At 41.7% G+C, this 25,916-nt stretch overlaps 1 protein-coding gene across 2 annotated transcripts in view; it reads left to right on the top strand.

The window, feature by feature from the left end:
* The window catches only part of OSBPL1A (oxysterol binding protein like 1A), a 251,514-nt gene that overhangs the window by 40,297 nt on the left and 185,301 nt on the right, over nt 1–25,916 (top strand). For both annotated transcript variants that reach the window (XM_060173612.1, XM_060173611.1), the window contains exon 6: nt 23,167–23,278. In XM_060173612.1, coding sequence (XP_060029595.1) covers nt 23,167–23,278 — 112 coding nt within the window. The remainder of the gene's footprint in view (nt 1–23,166; nt 23,279–25,916) is intronic.

The raw sequence follows: 25,916 nt of genomic DNA, 5'->3' as shown, positions 1-25,916 counted from the left end.
CATGTAAACTTAAGACCTTTTTTGTCAATTACTGCTAAGATTACAATCTCTTAGAATTTTGACAGATTAGGTTATTTTGTATCTGTAGGTAAATCTAGATAACATTTTATTAATGTTGAGCCTTCTAACCCAGGAACAAGAAATGTCTTTTGTTTACTTTCTTTTTTTAAAAAAAATATTTTATTTATTCCCTTTTGTTGCCCTTGTTGTTTTATTGTTGTAGTTATTATTGTTGTTGTCATTGTTGGATAGGACAGGGAGAAATGGAGAGAGGAGGGGAAGACAGAGAGGAGGAGAGAAAGATAGACACCTGCAGACCTGCTTCACTGCCTGTGAAGCAACTCCCCTGCAGGTGGGGAGCCGGGTTCGAACCAGGATCCTTATGCCGGTCCTTGTGCTTTGCGCCACCTGCGCTTAACCCGCTGCGCTACAGCCTGACTCCCTTTTGTTTACTTTATATCAGCAATGATTTGGAGCTTTTAGTATACATAATTTATACTTCCTTTGTTAAATTTATTTTTTAAATCTTTTATTTATTTTATTTTAATGAGACAGACAGATACCAGAGAGCACTGTTTAGCTCTGGCTTATGGTTGTGCTGGGAATTGAGCCTGGGACCTCAAGCCCTCAAGCATGAATCTTTTGCATAACCTTTATTCTCCTCAGCCCTGTTAAATATTCTTATGTGCTGTATTCTTTTTTTTTTCTTTCTTTTTTTTTTTTTTTCTGCCACCAGGGTTATTACTGGGGCTTGGTGACAGTGCTAGGAATCCACCCCTCCTGGTAGCTATTTTTCTATTTTTTTTTTATTTGATAGAATAGAGAGAATTGGAGAGGTGAGTGAAAGGTAGTGAGAGAGAAAAAAGACACCTGCAAACCACTACACAGCTTGTTAAGTGTCTTCCCTGTGGGTGGGGAGCAGGGGCTGGAACCCAGGTCCTTGTGCATGGTAGGTAATATGAGTGCTTAACCAGTGCACTACCACCTAGCCCCCTGCTGTATTCTTTTTAGTAACATTTTAGATGGAGTTTTCCTCTTAATTACCTTTTTGCCACTATGTAGAAAAGCAGTTTTTTTTTTTTTTCTCAGTTCGATTGTGTATACTGTATTTTTGTCAAACTTGTTTATCAGTTAGTTCTGGTAAGTTCTTGTAGATTCCATAAACTTTTCAATTGGGTTGTCAGGGAAGTCATCATGTATGCTTTGTGACTTTTCAAACACCTGATATGTAATAGACCAATTATCTGCAGATAAAGACAAATTTAAGTTCTTTCCAATCTAGCTATCCCTCACACTTTATTTTACTAGCCAGACTTCAGAGAAGTAAAGTACTGATTATATACGAGAAAGTAGAAATTCTTGTGATCTTAGGGGAAAAATTCTTTGCTTGTGATCTTAGGGGAAAAGCATCTAATAACTTAGTAATACATCTAACGTTGCTTGTTGGCTTCTTTTGAATGGTCTCTATAAGGAGAAAGAAATTTCCTTCTACTTGAGTCAAGAAGTTTTTCTTTGGTCATGAATGAGTTGTTATATGTTTTGTCTCCACCTTTTGAGATCACTTGATTATTGTTAATCAGTCTCTTAATATCTGTTTACCTAATTGGGAATGTTAAGTCAACTTTGTATTGGTGTTGGTTAAAAATCCTTCTTATATATTGTGAGCTCTATTTTTTATAATACTTTGTTAAAGATTATTTCTAATCTATAGTTAAGAGAAAGAGGCTATAAGACAACTTACCTGGTGACACAAGTGCTTTGCCATGTGTGGGGCCTGGGCTCAACCCCAGACACCACAAGGGGGCGCTGTAGAGCTAGGAGAAGTTTGTTATGGTGCGTCTCTGCTCTAAATTGTCGGTAAAAGGGATGCACCTGTCGACCAGGAAGTGGTGAAAGCATGCATGTACAAGGCACAGGCACTGCCAGAAAGAAATCATAGTGATTTATGAAAAATACTGGTGTACAACTTTTTTTGTTTGCTGGTTCTCTTTCAAAAATACTTTATTTTTATCTTATTGGATAAAGAGAAATTGAGAGAGAAAGGAAGATAGGGAAAGAGAGGCACCTGCAGCATTGCTGCACTGCTTATGAAGCTCTCCTCCTGCAAATGGGGGTGGGGGCCTGTATCCTAGTTTTTTGGACATGGTAGCGTGCCTACCAGATGCACCACCACCCAGCCCTAATTTTCTTTCTATATTTATTTATTTGGCCTCCGGGGTTATTGCTGGAGCTCAGTGCCTGCACCATGAAACCACTGCTCCTGGAGACCATTTTTCCCATTTTTTGCCCTTGTTATTGTTACTGTTATTGTTGCCATTGCTGTCATTGTTGTTGGATAGGACAGAGAGAAATGGAGAGAGATGGGGAAGACAGAGAAGGGAAGAGAGATAAACACCTGCAGACTTTTCACCGCCTATGAAGCGACACCCCTGCAGGTGGAGACCTGGGGGCTCGAACCCGGATCCTTACTCCGGTCCTTGGGCTTCACGCCATGTGCACTTAACCTGCTGCGTTACTGCCTGGCCCCCTGGTTTTATTTTATTTTATTATTTTTTAAATTTTTTTTTCCCCTCTAGGGTTATTGCTGGGCTCGGCCACCGCTCCTGGAGGCCATCCTCTCCCCCTCTTTGTTGCCCTTGTTGTTGTAGCCTCGCTGTGGCCATTATTATTGCCATTGTTGATGTTGTTCGTTGTTGGATAGGACAGAGAGAAATGGAGAGAGGAGGGGAAGACAGAGGGGGAGAGAAAGACACCTGCAGACCTGCTTCACTGCCTGTGAAGCGACTCCCCTGCAGGTGGGTAGCTGGGGAGCTCCAACCGGGATCCTTGTGCAGGTCCCTGCGCTTTGCACCTCATGCGCCTAACCCACTGCGCCACCGCCCGAACTCCCCTCCCCCCGTTTTATTTTTAAGATCCAATGTGAAATTCATGTGAGAGAGAAAGAGAAAGAAAGGAGAGCTCCACTCAGGCATAAGTGGTGCAAGGGAAGTGGCCAGGAGCCTCAGGCATGCAAGGCATCCACACTGTCCACTGAGTCATTTCCCCTGCTGAGATTTCTGCATTTCTAACTCCAGGTGGAAATGTCAACCTTTTTTGTTTGTTGACAGTGAATATCCAGCACCATAATAAAATTAGTGTTTTTTAAAAAACATTTTCTCCTTTTCTCCTCATTTTTCAAAATGACAGCTTTGCTCTTTTAATCGTCACCCTTTTGCCCATAATTGTTAGGATTATTTGAGTAATCTGGTGAATTAAGTATGACATAAGGTGTGTTGTTATATTCTGATTGTTGACCATACCCCAACATAATCCCTTGAAATTATAATCTTACAACTGGATGATTTATGTGTGTATTTATCATGAGTTCAAGAATGAATTTATTATGTTTTCACATTTCCTATTATTCTAATGGCTAGATTCAATGAATTAGTGTTTTGTTTTTGCCGCCAGGGTTATTGTGGTTCTATGCCTGTACCAGTCTACTGCTCCCAGATGACTCCCCCGCCCCCCCGCCCCCCCCATAGCAGGTAAGAGACAGAGGAGGAGAAGAAGAGAGATCACAGAACTGTCCCACAGTCTATGCAGCTGGTGCTGCAGGTGCTCCCATGTGGTGGTTGAGGCTCAGACCTGTATCCTCATGCTTAGTGAAGTTTGCCCTCTGCCCTCTGTTGAGTGGGCTGTGTCCCAGCACCTTAGGTATATAAATATATTCACATATCACCTCTGTTTGTGCTATGCATGCTTGAATGAGTGCACTTAACACAATTTTTAGTCTATTTGTTCCATGCTGTTACTTGTGAACCAGATGTGGAAGTCTTTCTGAAGCTAAATAAATGTACAGTAAATAATAAAGGTAGTGGGTCAGTCCCTGCATTTTTATGCTGTGAGATTTGAAAGTGAGCTGCAGAGAGTTTACAGTTTATGCCATATTTTTCTATTTCCCTTTCAGCCCTATACTACCCATTCTTTTCCCCTTACCTAAGAAAGTTCTTTGCTGTTGTTTCCACATGGTCTAAATATAACCACTCTTGAAAATACTATTTCTCAATTTTGTTTTTGAATCTGGAACCAAAACCTTGCTTTTCAAGATTTCAGGAATACATCAGAACACTTTTATTCATATTTTAAAGATAGATTAATTCATGAGAGGAGAGAGAGGATACCACAGCATCTCTCTGGCACATACAATGCCAGGAATAAAACTGGGGACCTGATATTTGAGAGTCAAATGCTTCATCCATTCCTCTACCTCATCACTGGGCCACTCAATCATCTGGTATTACAGTTCTTACTTATATTGTGACTCCACTATATATCGCATTAGTCTTACTCTAAGAAATATTAACTCATTTAAATTACATGGTTTAAATAACACTTTTTTTTTTGTATGTCCTTCGCAAAGACAATACTCTTTAATAGCCATCTCAGTCACTGCCTGGTCAGATCACTTCATTCGGCCTGCTTTCTTCAAATGTTTCACCAGTTCTGCTCTTTTCCCCTTTTGTTTCCATTTTATTTGATAGGACACAGTGTAATAGAGATGGGAGGGGGAAATTGAGAGGGAGAGAGAAAGATAAACACCTGTAGACCTGCATCATAGCATGTGAAGTGCCCCCCCCCCCCAGATCCAAGACTGGGGGCTTGACCCCAGGTCCTTGTGCATGGTAACATACATGCTTAACCAGGTGTACCACTGTCATTCCTTGAACTTTGAACAAGAAACTTGGCTTGCTAAATTTAAATTAGTTTGCTTTAAATATCTGAGTAAATATGATCCTATCTGTTGTATTAGAAAGTAAAATTTAGCTGAAATTAAATGGTTCTATCATATAGGAAATACTAAGCATTTATGTGTCAAAAACTGAGCACAGCTGAATGCTGTGACAAATGTAATATTTAGTTTCATAAAAGGAATCAAACTTTCTTGTTCCAATGTGATATTTTACTATTCAAACAACCTAAAATGTCCTGGTGATATTTTTTGGCCTTTAGTAAATGTTTAGTTGAAAAAGAGGCTTGGTTTGTTATAAAGCACTTTAAGCTCTTAATCTCTGGAATATATAAAATGCATTGCTCCCAAGATTTTTCTAAGGAAGCTTTCAGCTTTTTTTGGCACATGAGCAGCCCCTAGTATTTTTTAAAGTTAATGTACTAGAATTTAAAAATGTACTTAATGGCTGAGGGAGACAGCATAATGGTTATGCAAAAGGATTTTCATGCCTGAGGCATGAAACCTAACCCTAACCCTAACCCTTATCTCCAGTAGGACTATAAGCCAGAGCTTTTTTTAAAAAAAAAAAAACGTAAGTATTTACATTTGGCTTGTTATCAAATATAGTTAAAAATCTGAGTTTTTTTTTTTTAATATGTCTTACTTCAGAGCCATGGCTTCTCACACACATAGTGGAAGTTAACTTTTTCATTGAGAGGGAGAGGGAGAGAGAGAGAGAGAGAAGGAGACCCCACAACACTAGAACTTTGGTCTCATGCCTTCCCTTTTGGTGCTGGGGCTTGATTCTGGGTGTGCACAGCCAGACTCAAGCCTTATCTTTCTAACCACAGTTTTTGCTTCTTTTATGATCAGTTTTAATAGGAATATAACTGAGATGGTGAATAATTGCATTGTTGTACTGAGCTTGTATTGAATTACATATATATATATTATATATATATATTATATATATATATATAATTGCTTCCAGGGTTATCATGAGGCTTGGTACCAACAGTAGGAATCCAGCAGCCTTGTTTTGTTTTTTTTTCTATTTTATTCTATAGGACAGAGAAATTGAGAGAGTAACTAGGATAGAGAGAGAGAGAGAGAGAGAGATGCAGACCTGATTGACCACTTGTGAAGCATCCCCCCTGCAGATGGGGAGCTGGGACCCAAACTCGGGTCCTTATGCATGGTAATGCATGTGCTCAACCACCACCTGGCTCCCTGAATTACTCTTTTTCTAGTAGAACTGAGAACTTTTAAAACGAATGCTTCCTATGGTCTTTCTAGGAAATTATATATGTCTTGGCATACAATTCTGTGTGATTATGTACTCAGTCTCTAAACATGTGTCAGACCCTGTCCCAAATGGCATGATATCTCATTCCTTTTCAGTCTTGAGAGTAGGTATAAACATGGATGTTTCCTGTAGGCTGGGCTCCCCCAGGAAGCAGAGTAAGAGTGTTTGGAGGTCATAGCTGTGGAGAGCAGGGAAGGAAGCAGGAGCAGGCCAAAACCTGTCTTTTGTTCCACTCAGATTTAGTTCATCTATTTCTGGAAGAAACATGTGTTTCATTGATCTCACTCCCTTGGGTAAACTGAGTTAGGCGATTGGATCAGGTTATGCCCTTGTGGGAGGTGATTCGGGGCCAAAGTGAGTCATCATGCAGCCTAGATTCGCAAGCCCCTCGGTTTGCACATTCTTTATTTTTTCATGACTGAACTATGTTGGTGTGACTCAAGCCTTCAATCCTGGAAGGCTGAGCGCTGGCTGTCATGATTTTAGACTGAGCTGGTTACATTTGTTCATTCACTGTCAGTCTGAACAAGGGTGCATAACAAGGGACAGACACCTGAGTAACACCTGCACGTGCCTCCATGCTCCTTTCTTCTGATGTTCAACTATGTCTGCTAAGATGGTGACCTTGCATGACCCACAGAGGAGTCTTTGTTCAGACCCTTCTCATCTCCTGGCATCTGGTGTGAAATATGCTGTCCCCCACCCAGAAGGAGCTGGCCAGGCAGTGTGCTTCCTCTGTTTTGGGGAGTGGAAGGTGAGGTGTCCTTAATTTTCAGAGGTATTGGACTGGAATTATCCAGAGCCCAGACCCATCCCAATGATGTACTGATATGACAATGTTCTTGAATTCTTAAAATGTATTTTTCCTCTTAAAGCTCATGTATCTTGCCAAAGCTTTTGACATTTTAGCTTCTTCTTGTTCGTCTGTATCTGTTAGCAGGATGCCATTGGTAACGTGGACCAATGTAATGCTCTTCATGATGTCAGTTGACTCTGAAGCATAGCTAGGGGAACACTCCTGCTCACCGCCATCAATTTTTCCCCAATAGGAATAGGACATATTTGCCACATCAGTTGCTGTGTATCATATACTTAGATAACTTCAGTCTTTTAGCCTTCCCTAACAAAGATACCACATTTGGCAAAGTGGCTATGATTGTGGCTACTATCTGATTGGGTCTGTGGAAGGCCATTTGCCATCTCCCATAGTCCACCTGGTATTAGAGAAGCAGACTGTTGAACTAACTGAATTATGAGAGGGATACCATCCCATCAAGTCACAAGATTCTAATGGCAGCACTACTTTTGCCATTTTTACCTACATGGGATAGTATCAGTTGTTCTCCTGGGTTAGGGTCAGAGATGTCACTGGGGCATCAGTCTAGGCCAGCTTTCTCAGCGAGAGAAAGAAAGAGAGAGAGAGAGAGAGAAGGAAAAATACTGTAGCATCAAAAGTGACCAGGGTTGACCTGGTTCTCATGCATTACAAAGCAGATGCATCATCCTGGTGAACTATCCTGTAAACTCACAGGCAGTTTTAGAGCCTTGCACTTGGCTCTCTCTTTGTATTTTGTTAGGGAAACAGTAGCTTACAAGACCATGGTTGTCACATGGGCACAATTTCTCATCATTCCATGATAGATGTCAGCATACCAGTCCCATCACCAAGTTAGGTCCTCCTCTCCCAGTGGGCGTTGGAACCCCACTGCCCTCTCAGCCCCCTCCCTATGCCACATAAATTCTTGACTCTGCTGTAACAGACCATGTCTAATCCAAGTTTCACCTTGTGTTCTGCCTTTCCATCATTTTATTTACTTATTTATTTAATTTATTTTTAATTAGAGCACTACTCTGCTCTGGCTTACGATTAGACCGCAGCTTTGAGTGGGATCAAACCAATGCCATGCAGGCATGCCAGTGCTTAATTAAGCAGGATTAGAGACAGAAGCTTTAAGCCAGGGGAGCTGGAATACTACCCAACATCTCCCCCTTTATTTTTAACTAATTGCCATAGTATCAGGAGTGCGGGGCACTTTGTGAGGCAGGGAGACTGATAAGAGGCACGCCTTTTGTGGTTCTACTGTCCCTCCTTGCTCAACCTCTCGGTAGAGAGAGAGACTAACAGGATTGACACACCCCTCAGGCTCAAGCCCTTCCAAGCTCAACCACATCCTCACAATTCCCCAACATCTCCCTCTTACTTAATGGCCATATATAACTGGGTCAATGTCTGTAAAAAGCTTCATCTCTGTCAGGGGAATAGCAGTGTAGGGATGAACAGAAACCTGTTGAGAAGAAACCAGAACGATAGCGTGTAAGTGTCTTCAAAAAGAACTAGCACAATACAGGGAGGGATAAGTAAGAGTAGCAAGGGACAGAGTGAGACTGAAGAGAGGTCTGGTAGGCAGAGAGGAGTGCTGCCTGATGGGTGGTGGCCTGATAAGCCGAGGGGCTAGAGGGGTGACCTGGCGTTGCAAAGTCCCGAGTCAGCTGGTGGAAAGTTCCATGGACTGCTACAGTCAGTCCTTGAGAAGTCCAGCAGTATAAAGGGAGTGTCCACAGGTGTACCAGCAAGTCCGATAAAAGCGTCAGTCCAATGTCAGCGGCCAGGAAAAAATGCCACATGTCTATTTTGATGGAGGAGGACAGCCACTGGAACTTTTCTTCTCTGTAGAGAGTGAGCTGGAACTGCCAAAACGTGATGGGCGAAGCAGAAGCAGGAAGAGCAGACAGCGATGGGTGAGAGAAAGGCAGTAGGAAAGTCTTGTCCTTTGGAGTCTGTGAATCAGGTTCTCCAGATTGTGTCAGGTCACATCATGGGTTTCGGGGGGATGTCTGTAATTGTGGATGATGTCAGAGATCAGGGGTCCAAGATGGATTTCTGGGGATTCCGTATGAGCAGATGCTTCTTCATGCGAAGGCATAACAGAGCTGTAGTCGATTACTTATGAAAAAACTTTCTAACAAATTAGAAGTTTACTATAATTGATAACTCGATGATTATAATTGGTTTAGGTATCTTTATAATTTCATTTAAAGGTCATCTTATGTGACCTCATGTAGCAATCTCTGTACAGCAAAATTTTCAAACCAAATTTAAGTAAAAAAATATATATATATATATTGATTCTTAACTATTTTTACATTGGACTTTTAAGCAAACTCAGGTTACTAGAGAGTTAACGCATTTTAGTGACAATTTTTTTTTGAACATTTACAATGTCAGATTGGTGCCGGATTTTTTGTGGATTAATTTCCACAAGATAGCTTACAGGACATTTTTGGGGGCCCTCCAAAAATGTCCTGTATAGAGAATTTGTATTTTAACTAAGGAGATGATGAATTGTCACATTGAATATTTAGACTTTTACCTTAAACATTCAGTTACTTTAGCGAATTAATTTTACCTCTGCTGGTAAGAATGTAGCTTCAAAGTTACACTAACTGTTAAGTTAATGTTTACTAAACTTGAAACACACATATTAAACATGTAGTTTATATCACACAGGAGGATAAAATCTTTTGTAACTAAGACATATCATTTCAAACACGAATTTCGATCTATTGTCATAGTTGAACCATCTTTACTCACACAGTTTAAGACTAAACTTTTCATATTTATACCAAGACTTAAAAAAGAAATCAGAAAGAGGAAAAAACAATTCTTGGACTGTTTCAGGAAATCTCCAGAAACCATGGCTGCATCCAGCCGTTTTATATAAAGTCAATTAAATTTTAGAGTACTCTGAGCACAATGGGTCGTACAAAAATTTTGGTCACTCAACTCACTCAATTTTTTTTTTTCTACTCACTCACTCATTCACTCACAAAACACAACTGGCCAGTCATAGCATAAGACATTCGGGGGGGGAGGAAGAGTTCTGTGAATCAGATTTTTTAGATTCTGCCATGCTGTATTATGGATCCTGGGGTGTGTCCTGCAGCCAGTCCTCTTGCAGCCAGTCCTCTTGTAGTGTTTCTTGTTCCTTAGGGATATCAGCACCATCATGTGGGTATTGCCAGACATGGCAGGCAGGAACCCAAACAGGTTTGGAGCAATTTTGTGGAAAAACGCATGTGAAACCCCTCCCCATAGTCAACAGGGGGTCAAGTCCTTTACAAATTTTATCAAGTGGGTCTTTCCATTTGACTTTAATAGCTGGGAGGGTGGGTGGTGTTTGCCAATGAAGAATAATAGGAGGTTGGTCGAGTTTTTGTAAATATTAAAGAGATTTAATGTAGTTAAGGCTTTTGCCAGCTGGATATTGGGGGGTTACATTTCCCCTTTTTCTTTATTTAATTGAGCCTTAAGAGTTTGATGGGCCTTCTCGACAATCCCTTGTCCCTATGGATTATACAGAATGCCTGTAGTATGAGTAATGTTCCAGAGGGAACAAAAATCTTTAAATAGTTTGCTGGTAAAAGCAGATCCATTGTCAGTTTAAAGTTGAAGAGGTACCTCCATTACAACAAAATAGGAGAGCATATGGCTTATAAGCTTTTTTGAGTTTTCTCCCGTCTGAGCTGTAGCCCACATAAACTTAGAGAAGGTATCAATTGAGACAAAGACATATTTCTGTTTCCCAAAGTTGGGTATGTGGGTGACATCAATTTGCCAAAGAGCATTGGCTTTTAAACCTCGAGGATTAACCCCCAGAGTTTGAATAGCAGGTGTTTTGATTAGACCTGCACAAGAGGAACACGTAGCAAGAATGCATTTCAACTGTGCCAGAGGAATATCAGGAAATCAAGCTCGAAGTCCTTTAATATTAACATGGGTTAAGGAATGAAAGTCAGCAGGATTAGAGACAGAGGCTCGGAGAATTCCTGTAGAGGTGAGGCGGTCAGCTGCAGCATTCCCTTCAGACAGGGGACCAGGAAGAGAGCTGAGGGAACATAGGTGCTGAACATACAGTGGTTGGGTTCAAGAACAGAGTATAGAGGCAATTTGAATTAAGAGAGGAGAAAGTGGGTTCTCATCAATTCTCACATAAGATGGAGCAAGCCATGGAAGTAAGTTAACAATATACACACTGTCAGAAAAAAGGTCGAAGGCTTCTGGTACAGCTTTTAATGCAAGGAGAACAGCATAAAGTTCTTTGTACTTAGGGGAATTATCAGGAAGCTCAGTAAAGAGAGGCTTGGGGTATTGCTGGTCTGGATAATATATAAGGGCAGCAGCTCCCTTTTTTCCACCATCAGTGAACACTGTAGGAGCAGAGGGGCTGGGATCTCGAGAGAAAAGTTTAGGTACTACTAGAGGCAAAAGAGATAAAGAAGCTACCAAATTATTAGAGGGAAAATGATTATCTAATTGTCTTGGAAAACCCATTAAACTTATGGCAAAATGAGAATGGTGGCGTATGAGCCATTCTGTATCTGTGAGAGAAAAGGGAAGAATGATTGAATCTGGTTCCCTTCCTAAGACCTGTACCGATCTATTTCTTCCTTGGCAAACCGTGAATGCTAAGGCATCAATCTCCGTAAGAAGTCTTGGAGCTCCACCTACTAGTGTATGAAGCCATTCGAGAATGCCATGCTTCTGCCACAGTGCCCCCACTACCATGGGGGTGGAGTTAAAGATTAGAAGATTTACCAGAGAGGAGGGGGAGAACCGAACGAGGTGCATGTCCTAGAGAGCCTGATTAACTTTTTCCAGTGCCAAGGAGGCTTCGGTGGTTAACATACGCTTTGAGGAGGGCCGTTTGTTTCCTTTTAACAGATCGAACAGTGGTTGAAGGCAGCTAGTAGGCAGATAAAGATACTGCCTAAGCCAATTCAAATTTCCAAGAAAACTTTGTAAAGAAGCAAGAGTGAGATTAGAAGGAAAAGTAACACAAGGTTTTAAAGGACGAATCTGCGTTAGGGAAATCTCTGAGCCTAAGAAAGATATTGGAGGAATTAGCTGTATCTTCTCAGGAGCTACATTAAGTCCACTTCTCTTTAAGGCAGGGATTAGAAAATCACATAGGGCAGAGAGATCTGTATCTAATTCTCCCCATATTAACATGTCATCCATATAATGAAAAACCTTAAGACCCTTATGAATATATGGAAAAAGGGCAGATCTAACAGCCTCTTGACAAATAGTAGGACTATTGGCCATGCCCTGGGGCAGTACCACCCATTCATATCTATTGGCAGAGCTGGTGTTACTAATAGAAGGAACAGAGAAGGCAAAACGATTACAATCTTGAGGGTGTAAGGGAATAGAGAAAAAACAATCCTGTATATCAATAGCTATGATTGGAATTCCTGTGGGAATAGCAGAAGCAAGAGGCAAACCCCTTTGGGGGGAGCCCCAAACCTGCATGGTTTTATTAACCGCATGAAGCTCGTGGAGGAGGCACCATTTTCTTGAGTGCTTTTTAATCACAAAGACCGGAATATTCCATGGACTCCGAGAATGACGAATGTGTCCCAAAGACAACTGCTCTTGGACGAGTTTTTAAAAAATTTCTAGCTTCTCCCTAGGCAAAGGCCACTGTTCCACCCAGACAGGCTCATTAGAAAGCCAGTCTAAGCGGGGAGTTCTGTTACAAACAGTGGCAGTTAGTATTGGGGGTGCTGGTTGGGTCTAGCAGTCTCACAGGAGTGAGTGTGGTGTCCTGCAGAGGTGTCTGAGGATATCACTACATCCAAAGATTCCAGCAAGTCTCTTCCCAATAAATTGGTGCTTATATCAGCTATTAAAGGCCAAAAGCGTCTGGTAGTCCCTTCTGGATCTTCCCACACAAGGGAATCTCGTGTGAGGAATGCCTGAGTCAACCCTCCAACACCATGTAAGTGCAGTCCTGGGAGGAGTTCCCAACTCTGTGGAGCCTCTCCTTGTCTTAAGATTGTCTTATCTGCTCCCGTGTCAATCAAACACTTAACAGGAATATTAACCATCTTTACTGTCATAGTTTGGTGACCCCTTTCTAAAACGGGTGGTCCACAAAATCTCAGGCTCCGAATCCGAGCTGTTCTCTTGCTCCAGCTGGTTATTTCTATGCTGGAAGTTCCCACACGCTGTACCTTCCTCCTTCTCACTTTCTCCTATTGTTACTTTGCATGGTGGGCGTAGTGACTGGTTGGGTCCCAAGCTGGGCTTCTGTTTATGGAAGAAGGGCGTGGCACCAAGTGGACGACCTGCTTCATTCCCTCTTGGGGGCAAGGCTAAGGGAATACCCACACCTAGTTTAAATTCCTGTTTACATTTGGCAGGGGTGTGCCATTCCTATGGAACCTTGACCAACAATCTCCTCCAACGAAACCCTTTCTGGCATCTGGAACAAGGCATTCGTGGTCTCTGGTTCCCTGACTGGAGGTGGGGTTGCCCTGACTGGAAGCAGGGGCTTGGCTTATTTTCTGGACATTGGTTGTGCCAATGCCCTTGGCAACCGCACTGAAAGCATGCCCCTTTTCACTTATGTAAGGTAGCTGCATAGGCCTGCATCATAGGTGCTTGAAAAGAACTTGATCTAAGATCCTGTGTAGCTATAATCCAGGTATCTGGGTGTTAGTTTTTAAGAGTGATACAGGCCTGTCAGAAATGCGGAAGCATTCCATCCCAGACAATGGATCGCAGGAGGAGAAAACGAGCGTCAGGATTATAAATCTTCCTTTCCAAACTCGACTGGACCCTGGTAATAAATTTAGCTAGGGATTCATCAGGTTCTTGTTGAAGGGAGGGAATGGGGGCTGAGGCCACTCCCATGGGTGGTGTTAATCGCTCCCATGCTCTTAATGTGCAGAGGCGTACCTGATCAAAATTCCCTGGGCGGAAACTTGGCTTCTGCCTGTTGAATCCCTGTTTCTAATTGGCCCGTTCCAAACAATGCATCAGAATTCCCCTCTGGCTGATTTTGACTATTCTTCCGCCATTGCTGTAAACATTCGTAGCAAAAAAATGCCTCCCATTGCAGGAAGAGGGGGCCTGGGAGCATAGCGTGAGCTACGTCCCTCCAATCTTGGGGGTATTAAGGTTCTGAAGCAGGCCTTGTAAAATGGACCTGGTCCATGGGGCATGAAGACCATCATCCTTAATAGCCTGGCATCTTTCTTTCAGGTCTGTGGCGGAATACGGATACCAGGCCTGAGGTTTTTGTCTATTGGGGGCGACATTTACTGGAAATGTGTGGACTTGCTCTGATAACTGGGTAGCAGCGGGGGGAGGAGTCACAGAAGTGGAAACTTCTGGATAAGTGGTGGCCGAAGAAGTGGTTTTGGAGGCTACAGGAGAATCCGGACATGTGTCTGCCAAAACGGGGGTGGGCAAAGAAGCGGCTGTGGAGGCCGCAGGAGGTTCTGGACATGTGTCTGCCAAAATGGGGGCCTCAGGGCAAGATGCAGAGGGCTTAGGGTGGGTCAGGATCAGGACAGGCTTTTGCTTCTTCTTGTTTTTAAAGTGCTGGTTAAGTTCTATGATCACTTCCTTTATCTCTTGAACCTCTGCCTCTAGGTCCCTTAGCCTTTTGAGAGGTTGCCCTATATATACCTTAAAAGCTGCGATGATGATCAACAGGGTATAAGGTGTGGCCCCGAGAAAAATGTCCCAGATATATAAAAATTGTATGCAGAAAAAAGAATACAGAATTTGGTAAAGATCGCCCATGGTGGAGAGGTCTCAGGAAAATAAGAAGAAAGAAAAGAGAAAAAAAAAAAATCACAGTGCCTTAACACGAGGTTGCAGATACCCAAATGGTGTATACTTATCTAGGATGTCTTCTTGTAAATCTGCTGCTTATGTGTCCCTGTTCCGGGCGCTAAATGCCAGGATAGCCTGAGGGTGCTTCTTCCTGAGCAAGTGCTCTCTGGGTTGGAAAGAACTCAACTGGAGCCAATCTAGGCTGCTGCGTGGGAGAGGGATCAGGAACTCTTGCCAAGCTAACATCGCAAGAGATACACTCTGGAACTCTCAGAGCTGGAAAGCAATTCCAAGTGTTTTTACTCAGAAAAGTAGCTTGTATGTATACTAGCCAAGTAGGGTATAAACAGGGTGTGACATAGAGAGGGTGGAGTGAAAAAAGAGATTGGTGAAAATCAGGGTGTGACAAGGAGAGGGGGTGGAGCAAAAAGACATCATGAACCAGTGGGGATTAAACCAATGCCCTGGAGGGAGGGTGGTGCTTAGTTAACAGTGGTTTATGTAAATAGACCGCAGCTTTGAGTGGGATCAAACCAATGCCATGCAGGCATGCCGGTGCTTAGTTTAGCAGGATTAGAGACAGAAGCTTTAAGCCGGGGGAGCTGGCATACTACCCAACACTATTTTTTGATTTTTTTTCTTGTTGCTGTGTTTGGTGAGTTCTTTTTATGTTTTCATTACTAGTCCTTTGATGCGTGGCATGTAAAGATCTATTCTGTATGAAGTCTCTCTGCTTTGGTGGTGGTTCCCTGTGCTATGAAGAAGCTTTTCAATTTAATGTATTCGTGTTGGTTTGCTTTTGTTTTTGTTTAAGGAGCATGCTGTTGAATCTCTATGCTTGGAGGCCTCTTAGATTTACTTTGGGTGGTTGGTTGTTAGTTTAATTCTATGATGGTCTGAAAATATGCTTGGAATGATTTCTGTGCACCTGAATTTATTGGTACAATCTTTGTGGCCTAGCATATGGTCTCTCCATGAGAATGTTCCATATAGACCTGAGAAATACATGTATTTCATTTTCTTGAGGTGGAAAGCTGTGATGATACCAAGTCGGCCCAACCTATCTACTCTACTCTACTCTACTCTACCCTACTCTACTCTACTCTACTCTACTCTACTCTACTCTACTCTACTCTACTCTACTCTACTCTACTCTACTCTCCTCCCTTCTTCTCCCCTCCCCTCCCCTTCCCACTGTCTGGTTGGTTTGTCTATTTGAGATAGTGGGGTGTTGAAACTCTCTATTACTATTGTATTGCTATTGATGTTTTCTTCTCAGATCTAAGAATAATTGTTCCATACATTTTGGTGCTTTTCATTTGGTGTGTAGATGTTGGTTATTGTTGGATCCTCTTCCTTGACTCAATCTGCTAAGCATTATATAGTGTCTGTTCCTATCTTTATTTATTTTGCCTGTCCTGTCTGATATGAGTATAGCTGTGTCTGCCTGGTTTTGAAGTCCATAAGCTTGTGTGAGTGTTTTCCGGCCTTTCACTTTGAACCTGTTTTTGTCTTGCTGAATTAAATGCAACTCCTTTAAATAGCATGTGGTTGTATTGTGTTTCTAGAGCCACCCTGCTGCTCTGTGCCTTTGGATGGGTGAATTACATTTAGTGAAAGTGTGGGTTTAAGATATTTCAGTGCCATTATCTTATACAAGTACATGTTCTTACTTATTATATTAATAAGGAACTTTTTTTTTTCTTTATTGGGGATTAATGGTTTACAGTCAATAGTACAATACAGTAGTTTGTACATGTGGAACATTTCTCCATTTTCCACATAACAATTCAGCCCCCTCTAAGTCCTCCTCTGCCATCATGTTCCAGGACCAGAACCCTCCTCCCACCCCAGAGTCTTTTACTTTGGTGCAATACACCAAACCTAGTCAAAGTTCTGCTTTGTGCCTTCTTATTTTTCAACTTCTTACTTTTTTGTTATTAGTGGTTTAAGAATGATCGACAAGATTGTGAATAAAGAGGGGTACAATTCATAAAATTCCCACGACCAGAGTGCCATATCCCATCCCCTCCATTGGAAGTTTCCTATTCTCTGGAAGTATGGACCAAAGATCTCTATGGGGCACAGGTCAGATCTCTGGCTCCTGTAATTGCCTTAAAACTTCTTGTAAAGCGGATTTGGTGGTGATGGATTCCTTCAACTGTTCCTTGTCCAATTAGATCTTTTTGCCTCAATCCAGCCTAAATGAAAGTCTGGCAGGGTAGATTATTGTCTACAGATCAAGGATACTGTTAGAGCTTGCCAACAACCCAGTGTGTCTGCTCCCAATGTGAACAGAGAGACTGGGAAATGGCCTTTGAACGTGCTGGTGGCCCCCAGTGTATGTCGTGTTAGGCAGAGCTGAGTTGAGCGTCTTTTTATTGGCTCCTCCCTGTGTATGCCTTTCTAATGGGTGCCTGATTCACACTGGGTCTCTCAGCACCAACATAAACTCTGTATCTAACAATTCATGTAAATTTTGACTGTTTTCTTCTCCCAGTGAATGATTACTTAAGCAACTGTGTGGTACATTTGGAGACAGTCTGGCAGATAACAGCTTTGTACATTTTCTTTGGTATTGCAGAATGTCACTTTCCAGAATCTTGATTCTTTAATACATGGATCTGAGTTCAGTATTGACTCAAATCCAGTCAATATTTATTATGTGTTTATTGAGACAGTTGTCTTTAGTCTCTGACTATTCATCATTAAAGGCTATGCTGTGTTGTTACGCTGCCAGGGCTTCATACCTGTGCCACTACACTGCTTACAATGCTCTTTATTTTTCTTTCCCTTTCAATACTAGAGAAAAAAATAGAATGAGAGCAGGAGAGAAGGATAGAGACAGAGAAAGAGAAAAGGAGAGTCAGTACTTCACCACTTATGAAGCTCCTGTGTGTCCCAAGTGTTCAAACATGGGTCCTCACAAATAAAGTGTGTGTTACAGTAGCCCTCTCCTGTTCCTTGAGTTTTCGTTTTACACACACACACACACACACACACACACACACACACACACACGCACATGCACACGCACACCAGCAATTAACTCACCTGGGAAAGGTGTTTGGTCTTCCATATTCATGATCCGGGTTTGAGCCTGGCCCTCACTGCACTGGAGGAGGTTTAGCTGCTGTGGTTTATTTACTTATTTATTTATAAAAAGGAAACACTGACAAAACCATAGGATAAGAGGGGTACAACTCCACACAATTCCCACCACCAGAACTCTGTATCCCATCCCATCCCCGATAGCTTTCCTATTCTTTATCCCTCTGGGAGTATGGACCCAAGGTCATTGTGGGGTGCAGAAGGTGGAAGGTCTGGCTTCTGTAATTGCTTCCCCGCTGAGCATGGGTGTTGACAGGTCGATCCCTACTCCCAGCCTGTCTCTCTCTCTCCCTAATAGCATGGGGATCTGGGGTATCTTTTCCCTCTCACTCTCTCTCTCTGCCTTTGTTTCTCTCTATCTGAAAAAAGAAAAATCAGCCTGGAGGGATGAAGCCCCCATGACAGGAGAAATGTGTACCGCCAGGAACTAACCCAGGACCTTCTGCATGTACAGTGCTGCTGAGCTGTTTCCCCAGCCCATTTTTGTCTGCTGTTTATTTTAGGGACAGTAGGGAGGCAGAAACACTAAGGCACTGCTCCATCATCAGTGAAGCGCAGCCTGTTTTCATCCTTGATGCTGTCCACGCTGCTCCCACGTGGCGCTAGGGGTTGAGCTGATAGTCTTGCCGTCAGTGTTCTCTGATGAACTTAAGAAAAGTCAGCCTTTCATCAATTATCTAGATCTTTCCCCCTTTTTTATTAGAAAGGGAGTGAATGGAAACCTTTCCGGCTTTCTAAAACCTAGTAGAATCTAGAAGTTATAATTAAATTATGAAATAGGCTTTTCTTGTAATAACTTCAGAGACATTGCTGGTTCATGTGTCTGTGCCTTTCACACATCAGATACTATTTAGCAATATTATCTGGGAATCGTTAAGACTTCTTTGTGAGTTGTCTCTTAAAAGTCCACATAAATGGGAGTTGGACGGTAGTGGAACGTGAAGCACAAGGACCCTGGTTTGAGCCCCCGGCTCCCCATCTGCAGGGGAGTCACTTCACAAGTGGTGAAGCAGGTCTGCAGGTGTCTCTCTTTCTCTCCCCCTCTGTCTTCTACTCCTTTCCATTTCTCTTTGTCCTATCCAACAACAAAGACATCACACACAATGATAACAGCTACAACAATAAAAAACAAGGGCAACAAAAGGGAAAATAAATAAATATTTAAAAAATCTTTAAAAAAATCCACATAAATAAGCCTATGCATGCATCCTTCAGTTTAGATGTCAAATGATATTTGCAGCAAAAACTGATGACCACTGGCCCATGTCTGCTCACACTGACTCACACTTCCCAGATGCAACCATTTTTAATAATTTCAGTTGTTTATCTTATTTTATTATTATTATTTTACCACCAGGGTTTTTGCTGGGGCTTGGTGCCTAAATTATGACTCTACCATTCTTTGGGGCTGTTTTCCCCTTCTTTTCCCCTCCCACTCCTCCTCCTCTCCTCTCCTCTCCTCTCCTCTCCTCTCCTCTCCTCTCCTCTCCTCTCCTCTCCTCTCCTCTCCTCTCCTCCCCTTTCTTCCTCTCTCCTCTCCTCTCCTTTCTTCCTCTCTCCTCTCCTCTCTTTCCCTCTCCTCTCCTCTGTTTTTCTGTCTGACAGAAAAATAGAGTGGTAGGAAAACAACGAGGAGAGACAACTGTTAGCACAGCTAGCAGTTGCACAACTGTTAGTTAGCACTGTTCCACTGCTTGTGAAATTTCCCCCAGCAGGTGGAAACTGGGGACTTGAACCTGGGTCTTTGTGCAAGGTAATGATTATGCTCTACTGCTACACCACTGCCTGGCCTCTGATTTCAGTTATTTGTCTAATCCATCCATATACCTTCATTCCTTTGTCTCCCCCACCCTCCATCCCTCCCCTGCCTTTTGTTACTGCTGCTTTACCACTCTGGGATGGCTTTTTCAGATATAAAAAGAGACAGTGAGTGAGAAAGATAACATACCATTGAGCTCCTCCCAGTGCAGCGAAGGAACTGTACTGTGCAGATGACGAAGTAGCCTCACTATCCAGGTAAGCTATTTTACCAGCCCTTACTTCCATTTTCTCTCCCTCCCAGGTAGAGACAGAGAGACATTGAGGCAGAGAGATGGTGACAGAGACCACAGCACTGAAGCTTCCAGCAGTGTTGATAGGACTGGCCCAAACCTGGCTTGCACACATGACAGAGCAACACACTATCCAAGTGAGCTGTTTTGCTAGCCCACTTCACTTCCACTTGCCCACTATGTTATGCTTATGCCACTGATACCTGATCTTTTTTTTCTCTTTTCTAGTGATTTACTGTTAGAAGTCACTGATCATTTTCTTGTTTTTTTCCTGCCTTGATAAGGCCCCCCAATTATTAGTGTAGGTCACTATGTGACCTACACTAGCATGTTAAAATAGCACCAGAAAAATGAGTGTGATAGTGTAAGCTCAGAGGCTTTTGAACCAAAGTGTAGTCCTGATTAGAGGAATGAGATGTGGCCAGGCGAAGGTGCACCTGGTTAGAAGCTCAAACTACAGGGTGCAAGGACACAAGTGGTGAAGCAGGGCTGCAGGTGTCTATCTCTTTCCTTCTCTATCTCCCCTCCCGCCTCTTGATTTCTGTCTGTCTCAATTCAATAATCAAATAAATAAATAAATATAAAGGCCCCCCACGCCCTATTGTTGTGATGTGGGCTGGTTGTTCACCAGGGTTTTTACAACATTGTTTTCATTTTGGAGCTTTATTTCTCATCCAGCTTTCAGACTTGTCTTTACTGCTTTCTTTCTTTCTTCTTTTTTTTTTCCTTTCTTGCCTCCAGCGTTATTGCTGGGGCTCGGTGCCTGCACCACAGATCCACTGCTCTTGGAGGCTATTTTATTCCCCTTTTTGTTGCCTTTATTATTTTATCATTGTTGTGGTTACTATTGTTGTTATTGATGTCACTGTTGTTGGACAGGACAGAGAGAAATGGAGAGAGGAGGGGAGACAAAGCGGAGGAGAGAAAGACAGATACCTACAGACCTGCTTCACTGCCTGGAAGTGACCCCCCTACAGGTGGGGAGCTGGGGGCTCAAACCAGGATCCTTGCACTGGTCCTTGTGCTTCGCCCAACCCCCCTTTACTGCTTTCTTAATGGAGTTCCTGTTTTCTAGATCCCATGTCTTTCATCTTGATTTCTCTTTTATCTGGTGGATTACAGCTTTTGGAACTTGCTTTTTTTTTTTTGCCTATAGGGTTATCACTGAGGCTGGGTCAGCCTGCACTATGAATCCACTGCTCTTACAGGCCTTTTTTTTTTTTTTTCCATTTTATTCATTTATTGGATAGGACAGAGGGAAATTGAGAAGGAGAGGGAGAGTGAGAGCGAGAGAGAAGGGATACCTGCAGACCTGCTTCACCACTTATGAAACAACCTCCCTGCAAGTGAGGAGCTGGAGGCTTGAACCAGGATCCTTGGTTGGGTCCTTGTGCTTCCTACTATGTGCGTTTAACCCAGTGCACAACCCCCTGGCTTTTGGAACTTTCTAAAGAAAGTCATATGGGAAATTGAGAATTCTTATGTCTGAAAGTGACATTTCTGTGTTTGAAAGGTAGTTTGGCTACATACAGATACAGATGTCTTGGCTGAAAAAAAAAATCAGTCCCCTTCAGTTTTTTTTTTTTTAATTTTAATTTTTTGGCACTGCAAGGACCTTATGCATCTGTGATTTCACTGCTCCTGGGACAACTTGGAGGTTTTCATTAATTCTTTTATTTCTAACTGGGTTGAGTTGAAGAGAGACAGGGAGAGGAATGACCATAAGACTTTTAAAGATTGCCTTTAAAAAAAAAATCTTAATACAGCTACTTTTTTTTTTTAAAAGAACTTTTTAAATTTATTTATTATTGGATAGAGACAGAAAGAAATTGTAAGGGAAGTGGGAGATAAGAGAGGGAGAAAGAGTTACCTGCAGCCCAGCTTCACCGTTCATGAAGCTTTCCCCCTGCAGGTGGGGGCCAGGGAATTGAACCTGGGTCCTTGCGCACTGTAATGTGTGCGCTTAACCAGGCGCACCACCGCCTGGTCCTGCTACTATTTATTTATTTATTTATTTAATCAACACTGCTCTACTCTGGAGGGCCTGGGGATTGAACCTGGGATCTCAGAGCCTAGGGCATGAAAGTCTTTTGCATAACAATTATGCTATGTGACTGGAGCTTTCCTTGGTGCCATCCATAGTGCTCCCATGTGGGGAAACCGCACAAGTCTGAGTCCAAAGGCATAATGAGGCAGGCACTCTGTTGAGTAAGCTGTCACCTGACCACTCCTTCAGACTTTGGAAGGCATTGTGTCTCTTAACCTTGGGGTTAAACTAAATGAAAGAAACCATACCCACAAGAACTCATACTGGACTAATATAGGAATAGAAAAGCCCACAACAGATAAATCTGAAGAAGTAAAGTAGATAAGTGGTTGCCAGAGGCAAAGATAAAGGAGATTGTGGAGAATTGTTTATGGGTGTGGGATTTTCTTTTGAGGAATGTTCTAACATCAGATAATGATTGCTGTACAACTTTGTGAATATAAAAGCCATAGACTTGTATACTTTAAATGGATAAAATCTATAGTGTGTGAATTTTGCCTACTAGCCTTTTTTCTTTGGTATTAGCTTTTTCTCTGTTCCATCCGAGATGAATTATTTCTTGAAAATAGCAAAGTAATGGTGCAGGAAGTGGATGATGGACAGTTTACTGAGAAGTAGAATTAGGGCAAGTTGGGCATTATTCATGATATATATATATTTTTTTTTCTTTTTTCCTTTTTTTTCTTTTTTCACTAAAGCACTGATTAGCTCTGGCTTCTGGTGGTTCAGACACTGAACCTGGGATTTAGGAGCCTCAGGCATGAGAGTCTCTTTGCATAACCATTATGCTGTCTCCACCCCCCTTGACTTTGATTGACTTAGCTTTTGCTACAGTGTTTATGTGCTTCTAGTATTCTAGTTGTGTGCAGTATTGTTCTAATGTTGTGGCATCCTAAAAAGTATCATGATCTAAGCTCATACTTTATTCTTCTTATTTCTTAGCAGATAGTACTTGACCAATTTGTCAGATAATGTATCTTGACCAGGAAGAGTTTAAGCACAAAATTTTTGTTTAGGGATAGACATAAATGGTGGTGATATGAAGATTCCTACATAGTATTTTTTCAGTTGTGGAAAGCTAGTAGTAGTAATTTTAAAAAGGCATGTCACGTAGGGCTGGAGAGAGAGAGCATGATTACATATGTAAAATGACATGTATACGCCTGAGGCTCTAGTGCCCCAGGTTCAATGGCCAGCACCACCATAAGCCAGAGCTGAGTTGTGCTCTGGTTAAAATAAAATAAAAATAATATTTTAAAAGATACATAATAAAGTATTTATAGCAAAAAAATAACTTCTTTGTTCTTCTAGGAGTTGGTAATGCTGCTTTTAGAATATAATGTTGACACCACTGTTGTTAATGGCAATGGACAGACAGCGAAAGAAGTTACTCAAGACAAAGAAATCAGGAACATGCTTGAAGGTAACTGTTACTGATCTTAACATAAATACAAAAGAGCACTCAGTTATATCTGAAGTTCCAAATGTAAGTATAAATGGTTTTTCTTCAATGCCAAAATGAGTGACACCAGACCTATGTGCTAAAAGCAGTATATCTTGGGATTCACTGATAACACACAAAATTATTTTTTTACCACACTATTGAGGAATTTCTGACTTACAGGACTTTGTCACAGACGTACATTTTAGCATTTCTCCAAGATAGGTTAGACACAATATTATTTGAGAATTTTCTCATAACTGATCAATGCTTTATGGGGGCATTTATAGTAAGTTAAAAAAATAAAATCTGCTTTTCACATTTCCAGCAGAATTAAAATTAGAAAATGAGACATGAGGAAGTATGACAGACTGTAAAAGTGTGATAGCAAAGGAATACAGCCACTCAAGGCAGAAGCTATCAGTATTTGGAGGTATGTGGGGGCCATAACCAGACTCTCTCCAAGATCCAGTGGAGTGCATTGCAGTACAGGCACCGGCAATAATTCTGGTTGTATTAGCTGCCTTGTTAAGGACTATAAAAGTGCAGTAGCACTTACAAAGACTAAAGTAATCGTGAGCTGAATCAGCATTAGCTGTCTTAAGTCAATATATTGTGGAGTGATCTGTTACCAGCAAGCCCAGCTGATATGCATGTTTTGCAATCCTTCTGCCATCAAAAGTTTATTCATTTACTGTTCCCCCTCTACACACACACAGTCTGCCTTTCTGCAGAAAAAAGAAAGGAGATAGAAAAGATAAAATTACAGAAGCCTGACCTTTCACCTTCTGCACCCCACAATGATCCTAGGTCCATACTCCCAGAGGGATAAAAAATAGGGAAACTATCAGGGGGAGGGGATTGGATACTGAGTTCTGGGGGTGGGAATTGTATGAAAATGCACCCCTCTTATCCTGTAGTCTTATCAATATTTCCATTTTATAAATAAAAATAAAAAACATATAGATCTGGGTGCAAATCCTGTCACTACTACCTATAGCTATTTTAGCCAAATTATCTAAAATATGGGACTTTTCTTTTTAATAGTATCTATACATTGTAGAATTTTTTTTTTAATCAAAGGTGGTTATATTTGCAGTATCTAAGCGGAGCAGTTTAATAGACACTCAGTGGAGTCTAGATCCACTCTTTACTTTCTCTGTTCTTCTATTCCCAGAAATGCTGAAGTTTTATGGAAATAGTTAAACATTTCCCATCCAGTGCTGTAGTTCACTCTTTTCTTTTTTCTCAGCCCCACCCCTAATGCTGTAGCCTCACAAATGGTCTGGGTATATATATATATTTGATTTTTATTTATAAAATGGAAACACTGACAAGACCATAGGATAAGAGGGGTACAATTCCCACCACCAGAACTCCGTATCCCATCCCCTCCATTGATAGCTTTCCTATTCTTCATCCCTCTGGGAGCATTGACCCAGGGTCATGGGGTGCGGAAGGTGGAAGGTCTGGCTTCTGTAATTGCTTCCCCACTGAATATGGGCATTGATTCATACTCCTAGCCTGTCTCTCTCTTTCCCTAGTGGGGCAGGGCTCTGAGGAAGTGTGGCTTCAGGACACATTGATGGGGTCATCTGTCCAGGGAAATCCGGCTGGCATCATAGTAGCATCTGGAACCTGGTGGCTGAAAAAAGAGTTAACATATAGAGTGAAACAAATTGTTGACTAATCATGAACCTAAAGGCTGGAATATTGCAGATGAAGCTTTGGGGTCTCTGTTTTATTTAATATAGATATATAGATATATCTAGAGAATCATGATAGCACTGTCCTACCACCTCTGGAGCGTCCCCTAGTGTGGCCGTGTTCCCATGTGATGCTGGGATTGGGACTTGAAGCTTCACACACAGTAAGCATTTGCTGTATTGGGTGACCTAACTCCTGACCCTGAGGTGTTTTTTTTTTTTCTTATTTATGTAATTTGGTGAAATGTATCAAAACATCAGTTTTTATTTTTTGCTCAGTTCCTCACTGTTCATCTCCTTATAAGAACATTTTCCTATACAAATACAAAATTATTTTTTATAAGTAAAAAGGGAAGGAAGAAAGAAAGGTGTGAGGGTTAAAAAATCAGGACAAAAAGGACTCCCGTGTTAATTTGCAGTGATGCATACCTGAATCTTGTGTAATGTTATAATGTAATTTTACTTCAAAAAATACCCCTCCCCTCAGGTTCAGGTCTTGGAACATGATGTCAGAGGACCTAGAGGGGGTTGAATTGTTATGTAGAAAACTGAGAAATGTTATACATGTAAAAACTACTGGATTTTATTTTTTGTTACTATATTTTTTGTTGTTGACTATAACCCATTAATCTCCCAATAAAGAAATACACCCCCCAAAAAAAACCACAATAATGAGAGAGAGAGACATCACACATGGTAGAGCATGCAGTTTATCATATGTGGGGACCTCTTTCAACCCCTAGTGATCACATACATATACAGTAGCTCAGAAGTCTCTAAAATAATTTTAAACAAGATATTTTATGATAGTCTGGGAAGTGGCGCAGTGGATAAAGTATTGGACTCTCAAGCATGAGGTCCTGAGCTCAATCCCCGGCAGCACATGTACCAGAATGATGTCTGGTTCTTTTTCA

Source organism: Erinaceus europaeus, chromosome 15, assembly GCF_950295315.1.
Source record: "Erinaceus europaeus chromosome 15, mEriEur2.1, whole genome shotgun sequence".
NCBI lineage: Eukaryota > Metazoa > Chordata > Mammalia > Eulipotyphla > Erinaceidae > Erinaceus > Erinaceus europaeus.
Note: the sequence above shows the minus strand (reverse complement) of the source record. Positions and strands in the feature narration are given on the sequence as shown.